Raw genomic sequence first — 21,823 nt, 5'->3', positions numbered from 1 at the left:
CCCTACTAACACTGATGATGTACCCTAGTTAGGTAGTGAAACGTTTGCAAGAATAGAAAGAAGTTCAAACGGCATCATGGATTCCATAGTCATCGTGGTCCTCCTCCCTGCAAACCCCACTCCCCTCTAGCACTGATGATGTTACCTAGTTGGATAATGAAACTTCTGCAAGAAAACTACCAAGCTCAGAGAGCATCAAGGACCCCATGGTCCTCCTCCTCCTCCTCCTCCTCCTCCTCCTCCTCCTCCTCCTCCTCCTCCTCCTCCACAAACCTCCCTCCCTCCTAACACTGATGCTGTTTCCTAGTCAGCTCATGCAACGTCTGCAAAAGAATAAAAATAAAAAACCCAACCAAGCTCAGAGACCCCCAAGGCGCCCTCCATCCACTCCGAGTGCCTGACTGGCATTGTTCTCCCGAACGGCTGCGACACATCCTACTAACCCCCCCCTCTCCTTTCGGCTTCCCTCCCCCCAAACTCCCCCACGGTTGGTTCCAAGTTCCCCCCAGGCGGGTTCTGATTGGGCGAGCCCCCCCTCCTCCTCCAGCCCCGCCCCGCCCGATCCCTGAGCTGGGCTTGGAAACTGACCAGCGCTCCTCCGGGCGCATCCCGTCCCGAAGCGCCGTTTCCATCGGGAGCTCGGTGGGAACGGCGAGAAGGCGAATCTTGGCGCCCAACCAGCCAGCCCCGTCCGAGAAAAGGGGGAGCGGAAGCCCCCCGGAAAGGCTGGGAAGCGGCGGCGATGGGGGATGGAGAGCCGGCGGGGCGGCTGAGGCTTCCCACGCGTTGGGAGAGGCGGCTGCTTTCCTTGCTTTAGATTTGAACTCCGCGCTTGTACCGTCCGTGGTTTTTTTTTCCCCCCTTCCTTCCTTCCCTTTCTTTTCTTTTCTTTCCTTTTTTTCCCCTTTTGGCCAGGGAAGTCCGTGGAAGCATGCCTTGGACCAGGCGCTTGCTCGCCCTTCTCCTTCTCTTGGACCCGGCTTTTTGCAATTACTCCGAGGATCAGTGCAGTTGGAGGGGAAGGTAAGGACGGCGAGGAAGCCGAGCGGCGGAGTTTGGCAACTCCGAGGATGCCCGTTGCGCCTTCCGATCGCTTTGGTCGCGTTTGGGTTTCCATCCCGGGCAGGTTTTATTATCTATCTATCTATCATCTATCTATCTATCATCTATCTATCTATCTATCTATCTATCTATCTATCTATCTATCTATCTATCTATCTATCTATCTATCTATCTATCTATCTATCTATCATCTATCTATCTATCTATCTCTATCTATCTACCTACCTACCTACCTACCTACCTACCTACCTACCTACCTACCTATCTATCATAATTTGTCACTCATGTGCAAGATATCTATCTATCTAAGTTTGTCACTCATGTACAAGGTATTATCTATCTATCTATCTATCATCTATCTATCTATCTATCTATCTATCTATCTATCTATCTATCTATCTATCTATCTATCTATCATCTATCTATCTAAGTTTGTCACTCTTGTACAAGATATAATCTATATATCATCTATCTATCCATCTTTATTTATTTAAGTTTGTCACTCATGTACAAGATAACAGGAATAAGAACAAACATGAATATGAACACAGGAAATGGGGACAAATAAATGGGGACAGTAGGACAGGGATGTTAGGCACACTTATGCACGCCCCCTTACAGACCTCTTAGAAGTGGTGTGAGGTCAACAGTAGAATTTGGAGCGATTTGCCTTGAGTTTGTATTGTGTGCTCCTGTATTATTGCGGTTGAAGCTGAAGTAGTCAGTAGTTGCAAAACTCCGATCCGCCATGCAGGGGCGGAGAAGAGGCTGTGTGTTTTGGATGGGGTCCTTAGATGCCCTCCAAGGGTTTTCCTGAGAGTTGCTGCCAAATTGGATTTCCACATCTCCCACTTTCTTCCATCGCCACTCCTGTCTCCTAAAACTGGAGTTGCTGAATTCTTGATCAGGGGTGTTCAACCTTGGCAACTTTTAAGACTTGTGGACTTCAACTCCCCCAATTCCCCAGCTTGGGGGATTCTAGGAGGTGAAATCCATAGGTCATAAGGTTGCCAAGGTTAGGCACCCCTGGACAAGAATTCACCAACCAGTGTGATCCATGAGAAAATTTTGGTAATCCGCCGAATTTTTTTTTGCCTTTTTATATCGCGCTAAATACTATTTCTCTCTTTTTTAAAAAAAAATCATCCGTGGGATTTAAAATTATGAATTTGGTGGTCCCTGAGATCCGAAAGGTTAGCGTCTCCTGCTCTAAATGCAAAAGCTGGCTGAGGAATTCTGGGAGTTGAAATCCACACATTTTCAAGCTCCCAAGTTCGAGAAATATTATGCTAGAGACTCAGATGCTAGGGGTGACGTGATAGCAGTGATCCAATATTTGAGGGTTTGCCATAAAGAAAGGAGGGGGTGGGGACCAGTTTAATTTATTTTCCAAAGCGCCAGAAGGCAGGAGAAGAAACAAAGGATGGAAACTAATCAAGGAGAGGAGAAACCTGGAATTAAGAAGAAGTTTCCTAACAGGGAGAGCAATCAACCAGTGGAACAACTGGCCTCCAGAAGTTGTGGGTACTCCATCACTGGAGGTTTTTCAGAAGACACTGGACATTTGTCTGGAATGGTGTAGGGTCTCCTGCTTGAGCAGGGGGTTGGACTAGAAGACCTCCAAGGTCCCTTCCAACTCTCTTGTTCTGTTATTCTGATACAACAACTATGCCAGTTAGTCATGTTCCTTAGCATCGCTAGGCAGGAATGCAAGCATCTTTTAAACGGGCCTATCTATCCAGTGGAGGAGCGCCCGGGATTCCTGCCATGAACGCTGTTTTGGGGGCACCTTGATGCCACCTTCTCCAAGGGTTTGTGTGTTGGAATAGGGCAGTGATGGTGAACCTATGGCATGCGTGCCACAGGTGGCACGCTGAGCCATTTGTCAGGGCATGCGAGGCGCTGCCCTGTCAGCTGGAGGCTTTATAGGAGCCTGGGGAGGGCGAAAAGAGCCGTCCCGGGCCCCCTGGAGGCCTTCAGGAGGCTTCATGAGCTTCCCTAAAGCCTCACGAGCACAAAAAACTGGCCCTACGGGCAAACCGTAAGTTCAGGAATGGACTTCCTGTTTGTTCAGAGGGCCGTTTTGACTGCTCCAGAGGCTTCAGGGAAACTTCCTGAAGCCTTCGGAGTGCTTAAAACGACCCTCCAAGCAAACCGGAAGTGACTTCCGGTTTGTTCGGAGGGTCGTTTTGACTGCTCCGGAGGCTTCAGGGAAGCCTCCTGAAGGTCCCTGAAGCCTCCGGAGGGCTTCCGGGGGGGTCGGGCGAAGCTGTTTTTGCCCTCCCCAGGCTCCTATAAAGCCTCTGGAGCCTGGGGAGGGCGAAAATAGCATGCCAAAAATGGGGGGGGGGTTTGTGCCTGTAGTGCGCGCATGCGCACTGGGCTGGGTCACGCATTGCATTATGGGTGCAGCACGCCTGCAAATGATCCCCCTGCGCTCCCCCCACTTATGGCACACGAGCCAAAAAAGGTTCGCCATCGCTGGAATAGGGTGTTCTAGATGAAATGAGTTGGTCTGGGGAGAAATGAAAGTAAAGGGGCTTTAATGCTTGTGATGTATCTTTCACCAAGCCAATGCTGGTCAGTGCAATTTGAGAGATCAGTCCATCTCGAGAGACAGTATGGTGTAGTGGTTAAAGTGCCAATGAAGATTCCCAACCCATCCAGGTAGAACTATCTGGAAGTTGGGTCATGCCAACTGGAGAATTCTTGCCTTGTTGGTTTGAAACATTTCGCTGCTTATCCCAGTACAGTGGTACCTCGGTACTCAACTGCTTTGAAACTCATCATCGGATTTGGTTCTCCACACATTTTGACGCAAAAATGTTGTCCACCGGTACTCATCGATTCTTTGGTACTCAATGCACAAGCCAGAACTTGTCGATGTTGGCTGTGTTGTAACACAATACATTGCTCCCTATGGGGAAAAAATTGTTTGATGCTCATTCTTTTTGGTACTTGTGGCGCCTCCTGGAACAAATTAATAACAATAGCACTTAGACTTATATATTGCTACAGCGGTTTACAGAATCAGCCTCTTGCCCCTAACAATCTGAGTCCTCATTTTACCGGCCTTGGAAGGAGGGAAGGCTGAGTCAACCTTGAGCCTGGTGGGATTCAAACTGCCAAATTGCAGTCAACCGGCAGTCAGCAGAAATAGCCTGCAGTACTTCACTCTAACCACTGTGCCACTGTAGCTCATTAATGATGAGTAGCAAGGCACCACGGTAGCTTCTTCAGTCTGAGCAAGTTGGTTAAAGATAAAGGTTCCGCTTGCATATATGTGATAGACATTCCCGACTCTAGGGGGCGGTGCTCATCCGTTTCAAAGCCAAAGAGCCAGCGCTGTCCGAAGATGTCTCAGTGGTCATGTGGCCGGCATGACTAAATGCCGAAGTCACACGGAACGCTGTTCCCTTCCCACCAAAGGTGGTTCCTATTTTTCTACTTGCATCTTTACATGCTTTCGAACTGCTAGGTTGGCAGAAGCTGGGACAAGCAATGAGAGCTCTGCAAAATTCCCATTCTCACCCCACTCCAGAGGAAGGATACTGCAAAATCTCCATTCCCTCCCCACTCCAGGGGAAGGATACTGCAAAATTCCCATTCTCATCCCACTCCAGGGGAAGGATACTGTAAAATCCCCATTCCCTCCCCACTCCAGGGGAAGGATACTGTAAAATCCCCATTCCCTCCCCACTCCAGTGGAAGGATACTGCAAAATCTCCATCCCTCCCCACTCCAGAGGAAGAATACTGTAAAATCCCCATTCCCTCCCCACTCCAGAGGAAGGATACTGCAAAATTCCCATTCTCACCCCACTCCAGAGGAAGGATACTGCAAAATTCCCATTCTCACCCCACTCCAGGGGAAGGATACTGCAAAATCCTTATTCCCTCCCTACTCCAGGGGAAGGATACTGCAAAATCCCCATTCCCTCCACACTCCAAGGGAAGGATACTGTGAAATCCCCATTCCTTCCCCACTCCAGGGGAAGGATACTGTAAAATCCCCATTCCCTCCCTATTCTAGGGGAAGGATACTGCAAAATCTCCATTCCCTCCCCACTTCAGGGGAAGGATACTGCAAAATCTCCATTCCCTCCCTATTCTAGGGGAAGGATACTGCAAAATCTCAATTCCCTCCCCACTCCAGGGGAAGGATACTGCAAAATCTCCATTTCCACCCCCTCTGAGGCCAGCCAGAGGTGGTATTTGCCGGTTCTCCAAACTACTCAAAATTTGTGCTACCGGTTCTCCAGAACCTTCTGAATTTCACCTCTGATTAAAGGCATCAAGCTAGATGCCAGGAGATCCTGAGTTCCAGTTCTGCCTTCGCTTCAAAATCTAAAGCTGGGTGAACTTCTCAGCTTGGGAGTGAAGAAGGCAAGGACCAATCACTTCTGAAAAATCTTGGAAAAGAAAATTGCACGGTTTTGTCCATGTCCTTGCCAGGAACCAAGCCTGACTCAAAGGCAGGCACACACACACACACACACACACAAAATGAATAAATAAAATCCATGGAATTGAGGCTTTAAAGATTAGGAGAAAAAGATATCCAGTTGAGCATTTGGGGGTGGGTGGGTAATTTTGGGGATTGGCAGTCAAGGGCAAGTGGGGCTCTAACAGTCTGGAGATAAAACTAGTTCAGATATTTTATGCAAATCCTGAAGCAGCTGGGCGAGATGACCCTTTCTTTCTTTTTCTTTTGAAAAAGGAGCTCAGAAAGGAAGGAATGCCAATCTCTCCACCCCCTTGGAGTTCATTCATCCTTTTTAGAGGGAAAGCTTAAGAGGAATTTCTTGAGACTGATGAAATGTTATGAATGGAATGGGAAGGAATAGAATAGAACAGAGTGGAATGGAATACAATGGGAAGGGAATACAGAAGAGAATATAGAAGAGAAGAGAATGGGAATGGAATGGAATATAGAATAGAATAGAGTGGAATGGAATAGAATGGGAAGGGAAGTTAAGGGAAGGGAATACAGAAGAGAATATAGAAGAGAATAGGAATGGAATAGAATAGAATAGCAAGCAGAGAAGAGAAGAGAAGAATACAGAAGAGAATATAGAATAGAAGAGAATAGGAATGGAATGGAAGAGAAGGGAAGAGAATACATAAGAGAATATAGAATGGAAGAGAATTGGAATGGAATGGAATAGAATAGAATAGAATAGAATAGAATAGAATAGCAAGCAGAGAAGAGAAGAGAAGAATATAGAAGAGAATATAGAAGAGAAGAGAATAGGAATGGAATGGAATGGAATGGAAGAGAAGGGAAGAGAATACATAAGAGAATATAGAATGGAAGAGAATTGGAATGGAATGGAATATAGAATAGAACAGAATAGAATAGCAAGCAGAGAAGGGAAGAGAAGAATAAAGAAGAGAAGAGAGAAAAGAATTGGAATGGAAGAGAAGGGAAGAGAAGAGAAGAGAAGAGGAGAAAATACAGAAGAGAACATAGAAGAGAATAGGAATAGGAATGGAATATAGAGTGGAATAGAATAGAATGGGAAGGGAAGGGAAGTTAAGGGAAGGGAATACAGAAGAGAATATAGAATATAAGAGAATAGGAATGGAATAGAATAGAATAGGAATGGAAGAGAAGGGAAGAGAATAGAATACAGAAGAGAATATAGAATAACAGAGTTGGAAGGGACCTTGGAGGTCTTCCAGTCCAACCCCTGCCCAGGCAAGAAACTGCCTTTGCTATAACTGGCTATTCTTTACACTGAGTCCAATGCTTTACTGTTATCATAATATTATAAAGATGGTCATTTTAACCGAAGAGGGTTGCTGAAGCAAGAGACATCTATTTCAGGGAGTGTCTTGAAAGAACTGAATTGGTTATTCCTCATGGCATACCTCACTTAGGTTTGGGGGTGGGGGGTTATCCTGCTTTTCTTCCAAAAGGGCAGGGGATGATGGAAGTGGTTTGTTCTAGCGCAGCATGAATAAAATCGATTTGGAGATTTTGGGGATCTCAAAAAGACCATTCAGTCAGAATTATCATTGAAGGTGGTTCAGACTGATCCCCAGATCCAATCAAGGAGTGTTATTGGGTTGATCATTGTTGACAATTATGGAGCAACTCAACAGATTGGATGGGTTGATAATTGTGGATCAAGTCATCAGATTGGATAGTTTGATCATTGGGGATCACATCATCGCATTGGATGGGTTGATAGTTATGGATTAAGTCATCATGTTGGATGAGTTGACAATTATGGATTAAATCAACAAATTGGATGGGTTGATAATTGTGGATTGAGTCATCATATTGGATAGTTTGATCATTGGGGATCACATCATCGCATTGGATGAGTTGACAATTATGGATCAAGTCATCGCATGGGTTGACAATTATGGAATAAATCAACAAATTGGATGGATTCTAGAAGTGTGTAGAGATTCTCAGTCATCCAGATCATGGTTGTCACAAAGGTGCTTTTTTTTCAGGAGGCAACTGGACTTCCTTGTTTTTTTTCTTTTGAAAACATTTCGCTTCTCATCCAAGAAGCTTCTTCAGCTCTGGCAGGATGGATAGATAATCCTTCCATTGCCCACTATCCTGCCAGAAGCTGAAGAAGCTTCTTGGATGAGAAGCGAAACGTCTTCAAAAGGAAAAAAAACAAGAAAGTCCAGTTGCCTCTGAAAAAAAAAAAAAGCACCTTTGGGACATTGGATGGGTTGATAATTGTGGATCAAATTATATGGAAAGTAAATATTACCAATTGCTTTGGGTTGGGGTTGTATATTTGACAGTGCTATTGGATGGTCTTCCTGAAGACATAGACAACTGATTGATTGACTGATTGATTATATGCTATCAAGGCAGTGTTGACTCTTAGCAACCGTATAGACAACTGTTTAGGGCCCGTCTAATGAAGGGGAAGGAATTATAGGGTACCCATTCGTAATGATGATGCCCTAGGATGCAGGAGTTGAAGATGCTAGGCTACAGGTGGTTCTCACTTAATGACCATTTGTTTAGCAGCTGTTCAAAGTTATGCTGGAACTGAAAAATGTGACTTAGTTCAGGTCCTTGCAGTTATCACCATTTCAGCATCCCTGCAGTCATTTGATCGTAATTCGGGTTCATAGCAACCGTCATACATTTTTGACAGTTTCAGGGTCCCATAGTCAAATGGTCAACATTTGCAACCCACTCCCAACTGTGTGATGGCTTTGGGAATGTCCTTAAGTTTGAAAGCTCAAAAAAGAAAGGAGAAACAGAAATCCAGGAGGCTAGGGAAGAAGCCCCCAGCCCTCCACCAGAGGTGGGTTCCTACCAGTTCGACCGAGTAGGTAGTCACTCGGGCTGCCACTGGTAGTAATGCCGGTAGCAACCTATCCCTGCCCCCTCACCTACAAGTCAATCTCATGATTGCAAGCCATTTCTCTCTAATCTGGCTGTTTTCAACCCTCTCTCTGCTGCCCTTCCCCTCCCTCCCTCTCTCCCTCCCCCCTACATATTTCCTGGTCGCCAAAGGATAATACTTTTTGGTTTGGCAGAGAGATTCGGGGCGAATGTGTTAATCGTTTTGAGCTCTCGCATGCGAGAAATCAAGCTAATACCATTAGCAACTCCGTCTTTTGTTTCGCCCCTGTTCCTTTTGGTAGAGTGTTTAAAAAGGAAACAGGAAAAATCGTGTCTGTGGGCCAAGCAGCTGGTAGAAAATGACTCCAGAACTGTTTACAGGAGAGAGAGTGGGAAAAAAGAAGGGAAATTTAAGGCATTTGGGGATCCTGAGTTTCTGTTTACAACGCTGAGTATCGGAGTGGACCGTGCATCCCTTTTTCCCTGGGAATCAGGCAGTTTTTCATGCCTAAAGAATGGTCCTCAAGACTCATTATCTATGGGGCTTCTGAAGAGGAGCTTCAATAGAGCTTATTTTTGGTGATTAACTAGGGCGGAGGGGGAGGGACACAGCTGCCACATCTGGTTCTCGGAAGGCTTGATCCTTTACAGAAGACGAGCGGGGATGAGTCACGGTGCTTGTGAAAATGGCAGGCGTCCGTCAAAGCTTTCCCACCCTCTCCGATGGCACCGAGCAGGTCAAGGCAGGGTGGAGGAGAACCAGTTGTGGAGAGTGGTGGTCAGGCTCTAAGGATGCAGCCTCGGAGCAGATGGGCTGTGGGGGAGGCTGAGTCATGGCCGTCACCCACACATCCCGGCGGGTGATGGAAGGCAGAGATGCAGAACTGATTGGTTTAGCCGACCACAATCTTCCCAGGAGGATCCAAGGGGAAGCACATGGATGACCTCAGAGCAGCTACAAATCCCAGATATTGGAAGACAGGGATCCCTGGGAAATGTTGGTGGGGAAAAAAGGTAGACCCTAAAGTTTGCTTTGGGGCAGGGGTCTCTGACCTTGGCCACTTTTAAAGACGCGTGGACTTCAATTTCCAGAATTCTGGAAGTTGAAGTCCACCGGTCTTAATGTTGCCAAGGTGGGAGACCCCTGCTTTGGGATATCACAAAGGTTTGCTAGGTGAGCTGTGCCCACTTACCAAATTCCATTGATCAAAGTCCGCCATTTTCTTTTGTTTTTAATTTAATTTAATTTTAATGGAAGCAATCCATTTTCCATGAAGCCGTGTTATCACGAATGGGGGCAACTACGGGTAATCCTCGATTTATGGCCACAAATTTGTTAAGTGAGTTTTGCTCCCTTTACAACTTTTGTTGCCACCGTTGTTAAGGGAGGAGGCAACTGGACTTTCTTGTTCTTCTTTGAGGATGTTTCGCTTCTCATCCAAGAAGCTTCTTTAGCTTCTTCTGACTGGACAAACCTCCAAGTGGCCTCAACGACTCTCTAAAAGAACGCAAATGACCAGCTGTCTGCACGGAATATAAATCATTCCATTCCCTGCCATCCAGTGGATAGAATAGAAGTAGAAAGAATAGGAATAGGAATAGGAATGGAGTAAAATGGAATGGAATAGAATAGGAGTTAGAGTTTGGAATGGAGTAGAGTAGAGTAGAGTAGAGTAAAATAGAATAGAAATAGGAATAGAATAGAATATGGAAATACAATAGAGAATAGAAATAGGAATAGAATAGAATAGGAATAGAATAGAATATGGAAATACAATAGAGAATAGAAATAGGAATAGAATAGAATAGGAATAGAATAGAATATGGAAATACAATAGAGAATAGAAATAGGAATAGAATAGAATAGGAATAGAATAGAATATGGAAATACAATAGAGAATAGGAATAGAAATAGGAATAGAATAGATATGGAAATACAATAGAGAATAGAATAGGAATAGGAATAGAATATGGAAATAGAATAGAGAATAGAAATTGAAATAGGAATAGAATAGAATATGGAAATGTAATAGAATAGAATAGAATATGCAAATAGAATACAGAATAGGAATAGAAATAGGAATAGAATAGAATATGGAAATGTAATAGAATAGAATGGAATATGCAAATAGAATACAGAATAGGAATAGAAATAGGAATAGAATATGGAAATGTAATAGAATAGAATAGAATATGCAAATAGAATACAGAATAGGAATAGAAATAGAAATAGGAATAGAATATGGAAATGTAATAGAATAGAATGGAATATGCAAATAGAATACAGAATAGGAATAGAAATAGGAATAGAATAGAATATGGAAATGTAATAGAATAGAATAGAATATGCAAATAGAATACAGAATAGGAATAGAAATAGGAATAGAATATGGAAATGTAATAGAATAGAATGGAATATGCAAATAGAATACAGAATAGGAATAGAAATAGGAATAGAATATGGAAATGTAATAGAATAGAATGGAATATGCAAATAGAATACAGAATAGGAATAGAAATAGGAATAGAATAGAATATGGAAATGTAATAGAATAGAATGGAATATGCAAATAGAATACAGAATAGGAATAGAAATAGGAATAGAATATGGAAATGTAATAGAATAGAATGGAATATGCAAATAGAATACAGAATAGGAATAGAAATAGGAATAGAATATGGAAATGTAATAGAATAGAATGGAATATGCAAATAGAATACAGAATAGGAATAGAAATAGGAATAGAATATGGAAATGTAATAGAATAGAATGGAATATGCAAATAGAATACAGAATAGGAATAGAAATAGGAATAGAATAGAATATGGAAATGTAATAGAATAGAATGGAATATGCAAATAGAATACAGAATAGGAATAGAAATAGGAATAGAATATGGAAATGTAATAGAATAGAATGGAATATGCAAATAGAATACAGAATAGGAATAGAAATAGGAATAGAATATGGAAATGTAATAGAATAGAATGGAATATGCAAATAGAATACAGAATAGGAATAGAAATAGGAATAGAATATGGAAATGTAATAGAATAGAATGGAATATGCAAATAGAATACAGAATAGGAATAGAAATAGGAATAGAATAGAATATGGAAATGTAATAGAATAGAATGGAATATGCAAATAGAATACAGAATAGGAATAGAAATAGGAATAGAATATGGAAATGTAATAGAATAGAATGGAATATGCAAATAGAATACAGAATAGGAATAGAAATAGGAATAGAATATGGAAATGTAATAGAATAGAATGGAATATGCAAATAGAATACAGAATAGGAATAGAAATAGGAATAGAATATGGAAATGTAATAGAATAGAATGGAATATGCAAATAGAATACAGAATAGGAATAGAAATAGGAATAGAATATGGAAATGTAATAGAATAGAATAGAATATGCAAATAGAATACAGAATAGGAATAGAAATAGGAATAGAATATGGAAATGTAATAGAATAGAATAGAATATGCAAATAGAATACAGAATAGGAATAGAAATAGGAATAGAATATGGAAATGTAATAGAATAGAATGGAATATGCAAATAGAATACAGAATAGGAATAGAAATAGGAATAGAATATGGAAATGTAATAGAATAGAATAGAATATGCAAATAGAATACAGAATAGGAATAGAATATGGAAATGTAATAGAATAGAATGGAATATGCAAATAGAATACAGAATAGGAATAGAAATAGGAATAGAATATGGAAATGTAATAGAATAGAATGGAATATGCAAATAGAATACAGAATAGGAATAGAAATAGGAATAGAATATGGAAATGTAATAGAATAGAATGGAATATGCAAATAGAATACAGAATAGGAATAGGAATAGAAATAGGAATAGAATATGGAAATGTAATAGAATAGAATGGAATATGCAAATAGAATACAGAATAGGAATAGAAATAGGAATGTAATAGAACAGAACAGAACAGAATAGCAGAATAGAGCAAAATAGACTAGAACAGAATGGGACCTTAGAGGTCTTCTCGTCCAGCCCACTGCACAAGCAGGAGAACCTGAAGAAGCTTCTTGGATGAGAAGCGAAACATCTTCAAAGAAAACCCAGAAAGTCCATTTGCCTCCTGAAAAAGCACTTTTGGGACAGGAAACTGGACAGGTACATTTGGGAGTTGTGCCTGGGGCGCCAGTTTGAGGAAGCCTGCCAGCCAGGCCAAGTCCCTCTCCCCTCCTTTGCCTAATCCTGTCTTGCTCTCTCCCTTGCAGTGGCCTGTCCCAAGAAGCTGGCAGCGTGGAACAGATCTCCTTGCACTGCGCTGAGGGATCCCTGGAATGGCTGTATCCAGCCGGAGCTTTGCGCCTCAGCCTGTCTCCCCGCCTGCCCACGGGCCCCGCCGGCAAAGAGAAACCGCAGCACGTCACCGCTTGCATCAAGTCCTCCGGCAGCTTCCGGGGAGCCCAGATTTACCTGGAACGGGACGGGGTCTTGGAACTGCTCCTCTCGGAGACGGAGGCGGCCCTGCAGCCCAAGGTGCGCTGCTTCAGGTGGCTGTCAGGAGAGAAAGTGGCCCTCTTCCTCCAGTCCACTCTGCACCAAGACATCAGCCGCCGAATCGCAGCACTCCGGTACGAGTTGCGGGGCGAGTGGAATGCCCACTTTTCCTGGCCCTGGAGGAACCTCAGCGTGGAAGGTGCGTTTGGGTTGGCTTTTGCGGGGATGGACCAGAGAGGAATCAAAACCAGATGGGCGTGTTGTTGTTGTTAGTTGCGAAGCTGTGAGCCCGACAGACACCGCAACCGTCGTAAGCTCATGCCAGTTCCCAAGCATCCCAATTTTGATAACCTTAGAGATGCCGCAGTGATTGTCAGCGTGAAAAAAGGTCAAAAATCCCTTTTTTCACCACCATTATAACTTTTAACGATCACTAAACAAATGGCTATAAGTCAAGGAGTATTGTATTTGGTCATGTCACCATCTACATAGCCTCTGAACAGAATTTCTGCACACTCCAAGTATAATATTAAAAGCTACTGCCTCCTGTGGCTTGCACCAAAGTTGTGGTTAGTTGCGAAGTTGTGCATGGACAACATTCCTCCAGGCCTTCCTGTCCTCTACCATCCTGTAGAGTCCATTTAAGCTCATGCCGACTGCTTCGGTGACTCCATCCAGCCACCTCATTCTGTTGTCCCCTTCTTCTTTTGCCCTCAGTCTTTCCCAGCATGAGGCTCTTCTCCAGGGAGTCCTTCCTTCTCATTAGGCGGCCAAAGTCATTGAGTTTCCTCTTCAGGATCTGGCCTTCTAAAGAGCACTCAGGGTTGATCTCTTCTAGGATTGACCGGTTGGATGGCCTTGCAGTCCAAGGAACTCAATGCAGGAGTCTTCTCCAGCACCAGAGTTCAAAGGCCTCCATTCTTTGGCACTCAGCCTTCCTTATGGTCCAACCTTCACAGCCATCCATTGCAACTGGGGAAACCATCGCCTCGATTATACACACTTGTGTTGGCAGGCTGATGCCTCTGTTTTTTTAGTATTCTGGGGTCATGTGATCCCCTTTTGGGACCTTCTGACAAATCTATAAGGAAGCCAGATTCACTTAACAACCGTGTGACTAATTTAACAACTTCAGCGCTTCACTTAACACACGTGGCAAGAAAAGTCGCAAAATGGGGCAATACTCATTGAATACATTTTTCATTTAACGGCATCCATTTTGGGGCTCAGTTGTCAAGGACGACCTCTGCTGAAAAAAAAGTGACTTGCAACTGGTCCTCCCACTTACGATTATTACAGTGGCCCCAGGATCGTTTGATCAAAATTTTGGCGCTTGGCCAATGACATGTATTTACAATGGTTGTAGCATCCCAGAATCATGGGATTGTCTTCCCAGCCAGCTTCCAACAAGCAAAGCCATTGGGGGAAGTTGCGTTTTGCTCAATAACTTTGGAGAGGATGGGTTGGTCATAAGAGCGAGGACAGTCATAAGTCACCTTATGCAGCACCATTGCAACTTTAAACAGTTGCTAAACAAAAGGTCATAAGTCAATGTTGGAAAAGGGTGGCTCAGTGGGTGGTTAGAATCCCTAGCGCCGCATAATGGACTGAGCTCCCGTTCCTTGTCCCAGCTTCTGCCAACCTAGCAGTTCGAAAGCATGTAAAAATGCAAGTAGAAAAATAGAGACACCTTTGGTGGGAAGGTAACAGCATTCTGTGTGCCTTTGGTGTCTATTCATGCCGGCCACATGACCACGGAGACGTCTTTGGACAGCGCTGGCTCTTCGGCTTTGAAACAGAGATGAGCACCCGCCCCCTAGAGTCAGGAACGACTAGCACATACGTGCGAGGGGAACCTTTAACTTTACCTTTACAATGTTGGAAATGCAAGCAGATACCAGGTTTGTACTATCATATGTGGTGGACATGTCCAAAGGCAAAAAATACATACATGGTTAGAGAAAATGATAAAGCAACACATAGATTTAAATCCAGAAATATTTTTTTTAGGTATATTGCCAGAAAATTATGACAAAGGGAATGTATATTTAATATTGCATGTTTTGACAGCAGTGAGAATTGTATTTGCACAACACTGGAAAAATGTGGAAAACTGCTACAGATGAAAATATAATCAAAAAAATACTAGATTGTGTAGAAATGGATAGGTTGACCTTAAAGATAAAGGACAAAAAAGATACAAAATACTTTTTAACTTGGGATTTGTTTTATCAATGGTTAGATAATAAAGGTGGATATTAGAAACTGGAAGAACACTATTATATATAAGTAAAGAATATTATTGTTACTAGAATTAGAATAGAATTCACGCCGGAACTATTTCTCTTGGGAATTATAAATAATAAATATAACAAGGGGGTAATTTACTTAACAATACATATTATTACGGCAGCAAGAATGGTCTTTGCCCAAAATTGGAAAAACAGGGAAACTCCACAAGAAGGGGAAATAATTAGGAAAATTCTGACCTATGCTGAAATGGATAAATTGACATTAGAATTGAAGAATAAAGACGAATCAGAATATTATAAGATCTGGGATAAATTTTATTGAGGGTTGGAACAAAAAAGGAAAGACCCAAAATAGGCAATGTCTAAGATTCATAGAATGGAGACTAAAATTATGTATGAAGCTATAACATTGAAAATGCATAAGATAAACACAAAGCAACATGGTTGGAAATACAATATTTGTAAAAATGGAATAGATCAAATGTTAAAAAGCAGGGTGGTTACAATATATGACTTTATATCTTAGCTTGTATGGCATAAATTTCACCAGGACAATTGCACTGTGTCCAATGTTTTAATTTGTGTTGAATAAAAATCTTTTTACACCCCCCCCCCAAAAAAAATACTAGATTGTGTAGAAATGGATAGGTTAACGGTTAACCTTAAAGATAAAGGACAAAGAAGATACAAAATACTTTTTAACTTGGGATTTGTTTGATCAATGGTTAGATAATAAAGGTCAAAATTAGAAACTGGAAGAACACTATTATATATAAGTAAAGCATATTATTGTTACTAGAATTATGTAAACGTAAAATCACCCAGACAATACACTGTTTACTAAATAGTTACATAGGTATGTTAAAGAAAAATGTATACATATACATACATACATACATACATACATACATACATACATACATACATACATGAAAGGTCGTAAATCAAGGACTATCTCTATGTTGGTTATGGACTCCATTGCTGTTTAGTGACTCTTCCTTCATTTCCCCCCTTTCAAAGATGCAGGGACTTGCCGTCCGTGTAACAACACCGAAATCCTGATGGCCGTTTGCACAAGTGATTTTGGTGAGTAGATTTTCTCCAGCGTTAATTTACTGCTCTCTTCACCATCTGTGGAGATTCTCCATCATCCAGGCCATGGTTGTCCCAAAGGGATGGATGGATGGATTGATGGATGGATGGAAGGATGGATAGAGATGGATGGATGGAGATATATATATAGATAGATGATAGATAGATAGATAGATAGATAGATAGATAGATAGATAGATAGATAGATAGAGATATGATGAGATAGATAGATATAGATAGATAGATGATGGTCATAATATGATATGATATATGAGATTGATGGATGGATGGGTGAATGAATGGATAGATAGAGATGAATGGATGGATGGATAGATAGATAGATATATGATGAGATAGATAGCTAGAGATAGATGATGGTTATAATATGATATGATATATGAGATAGATGGATGGATGGATGGATGGATGGATGGATGGATAGATGATAGATAGATAGATAGATAGATAGATAGATAGATAGATAGATAGATAGATAGATAGATAGATGATAGATAGATAGATGGATAGATATGATGAGATATGATGAGATAGATAGAGATAAAGATGACATAGATAAATGATGGATATGATGTAACATACAATATAATATATGAGATGGATGGACAGGCAGACAGAGATAATGATAGAGAGAAATGATGATAGATAGAGATGATATAGATGGATAAATGATGAAAGAAAGAAAGAAAAAGAAAGAAAACAAATAAATAGTTGGAGGTGTACAGTGCTTGCATTCCCCCTTTGCAATGCTTGTGGTCATCCACCCGCCTCCCCCCCCACTCCGTTTTGCTTCTTGCAGCCTTGCAAGCGCTAACCCCCCACCCCCCACCCCCACCCCATTTGCAATCCTCAACAGTGGAAGAAAGAGGTCACAGCGTCCGCGAGTGCCCAGCTCTGGGGTTGCTACAGCAACTGGCAAGTCAGACAAGAGAACAGGCGGATTTGTCACGCCAGATCAGACCAGGGGCCTATCGGGAGACCTCCGAGAGGCTCCTTGATGGCTTGAAGGGAGGCGAACGCATTTTCGGGCAAGGGGGGCTTGGCGGAATCCTAACAATTCTGCAGCCCCTCGAAAGCCCTTGCAGCCGATTAAGAGAGAGGTCAGCAAAGAAATGCCCACCAGATGCCTCTCTGAGTGAGGCCCTTTTGCCACCCTGAAATCGGAGTCAGTGGAAATTTTTAAGAACACCCCTTATCGTCGCATGATTGCAACTGGGCCCCATTTACGGCAGCATCCCACAGCCACCGTTTTTGGGTGATAATTTTTGGCCCCAAACTGGCATTTACTTTCAGCTTCCCCCTAGAAGGAAGCACGGAGTCCCTTAACTAACAACCGCTGTGTTCACTTAACAACGGCAACGTTCGTTGAACGGCGAAAAGGGTCATGAAATTGAGTGCAGCCACCTGGTCTGATTGATCTCAAATCTCCCTCTTATCTAAAAAAAGAAAAGAAATACAGAGCTCATTTTACTCCTATAGTTTAACTCAGATACTTTTACAGTGGATTCAGACATTACCCTGAGACAGTGATGGCTAACTTTTTTGTCGCCGCGTCCCGAAAGAGCGTATGAGCGCGCGACAGAGCTCACGGGCATGCCCACACCCATAATGCAATGCACATGCGACACCCTTGGCACCAGGGCTCCCTGCGCATGTGCAAACCCCCCACAACTTATATGTGTTAATATAAGTTGCCTTATATTAACACATGTCAATGCTAAGGAGTTAGATGTTCTACTCCCTCTCCCCACCTGAAAGGAACATGTTCCAACTGCCAGTTGCTTTATATTAACACACGTCAATGCTAAGGAGTTAGATGTTCTACTCCCCCTCCCCACCTGAAAGGAACTCTGTTCCAACTGCCAGTTGCCTTATATTAACACACGTCAATGCTAAGGAGTTAGATGTTCTACTCCCCCTCCCCACCTGAAAGGAACTCTGTTCCAACTGCCAGTTGCCTTATATTAACACATGCCGATGATAAGGAGTTACACATTCTACATTAATTTTCAAGCTTTAAGTATCAAGCCCGATCACATAGTTTTGTAGTGAAGCGCGGGTATCCAGCTAGCGATCTTATAAAAAGAGAGGGTGGGAATTGAACAATTGCTGATCTTCTTTATGATCACTTTCCCTTCCCCCCCAACCTTCCTTGCAGTTATCCGTGGCAACATCAAGTCTGTCTCCAATGACAGGAAAGCCCAAGAATCGATCATCAGTGTGAGCGCCACGCGGATCCATCGCCAGAAGTTTGCTCTGTTTCAACCGGTCGGCAAATCTGGAAAATCCACCGGCAACATCCACACCCTCCTACGATGTGGGGTGAAACCTGGCCCAGGAAGTTTTTTATTCACCGGGTGGATGCACTTTGCAGAGCCCTGGCTCACCTGTGCTCCCCGATACAAAGACTTCATCCGCGTCTATGAGGAGGCACGACAAGCTCACGAGAACCCCTGCGAAGTCTCGTTGGACTGACTTGAGACGAGACGAGCTCAGGAAGAAGGGGAACCTCTGGGGCTGTGATCAAGCCAGAATCCACCGCCCTCATCTTGGCTGTGGGAGGAGAACCTTGTCCTTAGACCCAAGCAGGACAAGCTCTTTCCTTCCTCTGGGAGACCAAATGTTTCTACCAACCCATAACTCTTTTCCTGGTTGTCCGCCAATGAGTTTTCTTGGCAAAGTCCGAGAGGAACCTCGTGAGATGTTCTCTGGTCAAGTTGGGGAACATCAACAAAACAGACAAAAGCTTTCAGAACTTTCCAAACATGGGGATGAGGTGGGACTTGGAGTTCTGGTCTTTGAGTTTCCCACCACTCCTAAATCATTCCTGAGTTTGCAGCAAACCACACCTCTTCCACTTCACTGCGGATGTCTGCAGATACGTCACCAAGCCAACACGATGGACCATGGTTTTCAGGTCTAGATGGATGATCCATTCAACTGTTCAGTCAAGAAAGATGATCCAGTTTTCTCTTTGGGGGTTGCGTGGCTGATCAGCATTAGGTTCTGTCATCCACGGGGGCCATCCTAAACTAAATGAAGAGCCAGATATTTTCAAGAGGGGGAGGAAGAAAGTTTCACGCTTCCAACATGCCAGAAAGAGAGACAAAAATATCAGAGGTGGGTTCCTACCGGTTCGCACTGGTTCGGTAGAACCGGTTCATCAAATCTACCGAACCAGTTAGAAGGGGTTCCACCGATGGATCCGGAAGTAAGTTCCGGAATGCCTGCCCCGGGCTGTTGCTCGCTCACCTGCCCATTCCATCGCAGCTCGCTCGCTCCCCCGCCCATCCACACTAAACTAGCCCAGCCCGCGACTCACTGATTGGCTGAACTCCAGCCAATCAGTGAGCAGGCTGGAGTCGACCCGCCTGCCTCTAACACCCATTTAAAAGGCCTTCAGGCCTTGCCTTGCAAAAGCTGTGAGGTGGCGTATGCTACGTGGCCCAAAGGGGGGGATGGCAGCCTAGCTTATGCCAGCTCGCAGCTTTCGCGAGGAAAGGGCTTCAGGACACTCCCACCTGGTCACATGGGCAGCAAGCCACTCCCACCCAGTCACATGGGCAGCAAGCCACTCCCACAAAGCAGGCCACACCTACAGAAGAGGTTCCAAAAAATTTTGAAACCCACCACTGATATATATATATATCAGTGGTGGGTTTCAAAATTCAGGTCTAGATGGATGATCCATTCAACTGTTCAGTCAAGAAAGATGATCCAGTTTTCTCTTTGGGGGTTGCGTGGCTGATCAGCATTAGGTTCTGTCATCCACGGGGGCCATCCTAAACTAAATGAAGAGCCAGATATTTTCAAGAGGGGGAGGAAGAAAGTTTCACGCTTCCAACATGCCAGAAAGAGAGACAAAAATATCAGAGGTGGGTTCCTACCGGTTCGCACTGGTTCGGTAGAATCGGTTCGTCAAATCTACCGAACCAGTTAGAAGGGGTTCCACCGATGGATCCGGAAGTAAGTTATATATATATATATATATATATATATATATATATATATATATATATATAAAACAATCTTGATCGAGCCACCAATTTTTCTTCATAAAAATTGCCTGATTCTGACTTCCTGACCACCTATTCCCCAAAAAATCCAGACTGGATTCACACATTCTGCTGAACTTTGACATGGGCTCAATCTGTCACACAAACCCAAACAATTGTCACTTATTCTATATATACACCCTTTAAAAAAAACAAACTGTGGCTTGGTGCAGTATGTGTGAATCCAGTTGTAGTTTCTTTAGCAAGCTGGGGTTAATCCAAGCATAGCTTAATGCACTGTGAAAATCCTCAGGAGTCCATGTTCTGTGGCAATACCTTTTTAAGTGTTCACTGAAGCTCTGGTTTTTCCAAAATAATAATTGAAACAGCTCCTGATATTTGGAGAAATATTATACAGATATTGCTAGCACTGGAATCCTATCAGAAAAAGCAGGTCAATCCTATTGCCAGGAAAATACCTTCTTTGTGTCATTATCAAAAGAACGTTTCCTTGTGTTGATTGATTTGGGAATAAATAACAGCATTTGAAGAGGGCATTCCATTTTCTGGCCCATAATTTTGAAATCACAGCTAAACCATCATAGAACTGCCGATCCCAAGATCCTTTAAAGTTGAGAAAGGCCACGAATCCAATCCTAGAGATAAAAAAAATGGACATAACTTCATGTTAGACGAACTCCTGAATGTGGTGGTAGTGGCTGTAGAAATCAACCTTCACGATTGATACTCTTTGGGGGGGGGGGGGAAATCTAGTCTGTGATTTCAAAATTGTGCTGAAAAAAAAGCATATGATAATTGTTTGGTGTAGCTGGGTAGGTGGACCAAATTGGTAGGTTTGTAGGACTGTCTATGGAGATTCTCAATTACCCAGGTCTTGGTTGAACCAAAGGTGCTTTTTTCAAGAGGCAAATGGACTTTTTTGCTTTTCTTGGAAGACATTTCACTTCTCATCCAAGAAACTTCTTCATCTCTGACTGGATGGTGGGGAATGGAAGGATTTATATTCCTTGCAGACAGCTGGTCATTTGCATCCTTTTAGAGAGTCGTTGAGGACACTTGGAGGTATTTCTGTGTCCTCAGAGTCACCTGTGTGGTGCAAATGGTTCCCATGGTCTGCAATTTTTTTGCAGTTGCCTCTTGAAAAAGCACCTTTGAGTTTGAAGGACTGCATACCATCTTCTCTTTAGGGCTCCTGTATGCCAGAAAACTGGACAACTATTGCAAGGCAGCTAAAACTTCTTGAAATCTCTTTTATTGCACTGTAGTGGTTTTCTGGAGTTTTGGAACCCACCTATGAATGGACAAGTTGTCCTCCTCCCTGTGGGAAAAAGAGAGAGAGCTAAGAAAGGATGCACGTCTTCCCTTTATCATGCTAAATTCCACCGTAACAATTACATCATCACCTTGGTGTTAATTGCTGACTTCTCAACACTGCTAGGCAGAATTGGGCTGGCAACTTTGTCAGTTGTCACCAATTTAAAAAAACAACAACCCAGTGCTGTGTATTCAGGGTGCCTTACAGCCTAATCAATTTATGGCAGCATAAAAGCATTTATAGA

At 42.9% G+C, this 21,823-nt stretch overlaps 1 protein-coding gene across 1 annotated transcript; it reads left to right on the top strand.

Moving 5' to 3' along the window:
- The first annotated feature begins 630 nt into the window (after positions 1 to 630).
- Positions 631 to 19,349, top strand: METRN (meteorin, glial cell differentiation regulator). The gene is made up of 4 exons (XM_081966110.1): positions 631 to 1,023; positions 12,661 to 13,085; positions 16,159 to 16,224; positions 18,407 to 19,349. Exons 1-4 carry the CDS (start codon positions 932 to 934, stop codon positions 18,721 to 18,723), a joined length of 900 nt encoding a protein of 299 aa, XP_081822236.1. The 5' UTR covers positions 631 to 931; the 3' UTR covers positions 18,724 to 19,349.
- The last annotated feature ends 2,474 nt before the right edge of the window (positions 19,350 to 21,823 follow it).

The sequence above is a fragment of the Natrix helvetica genome (genome assembly GCF_964273705.1).
Source record: "Natrix helvetica genome assembly, chromosome: 13".
Classification (NCBI taxonomy): Eukaryota; Metazoa; Chordata; class Lepidosauria; order Squamata; family Natricidae; genus Natrix; species Natrix helvetica.
This window is presented reverse-complemented; position numbering and strand designations above follow the sequence as displayed.

Bases quoted from the DNA above. Each gene is read 5' to 3' on its own strand.
- METRN (XM_081966110.1), top strand. From the start codon at position 932: ATGCCTTGGACCAGGCGCTTGCTCGCCCTTCTCCTTCTCTTGGACCCG. The intron at 1,024-12,660 runs GTAAGGACGGCG...TCTCCCTTGCAG, and splicing joins CAGTGCAGTTGGAGGGGAAG to TGGCCTGTCCCAAGAAGCTG. The intron at 16,225-18,406 runs GTGAGTAGATTT...CCTTCCTTGCAG, and splicing joins CGTTTGCACAAGTGATTTTG to TTATCCGTGGCAACATCAAG.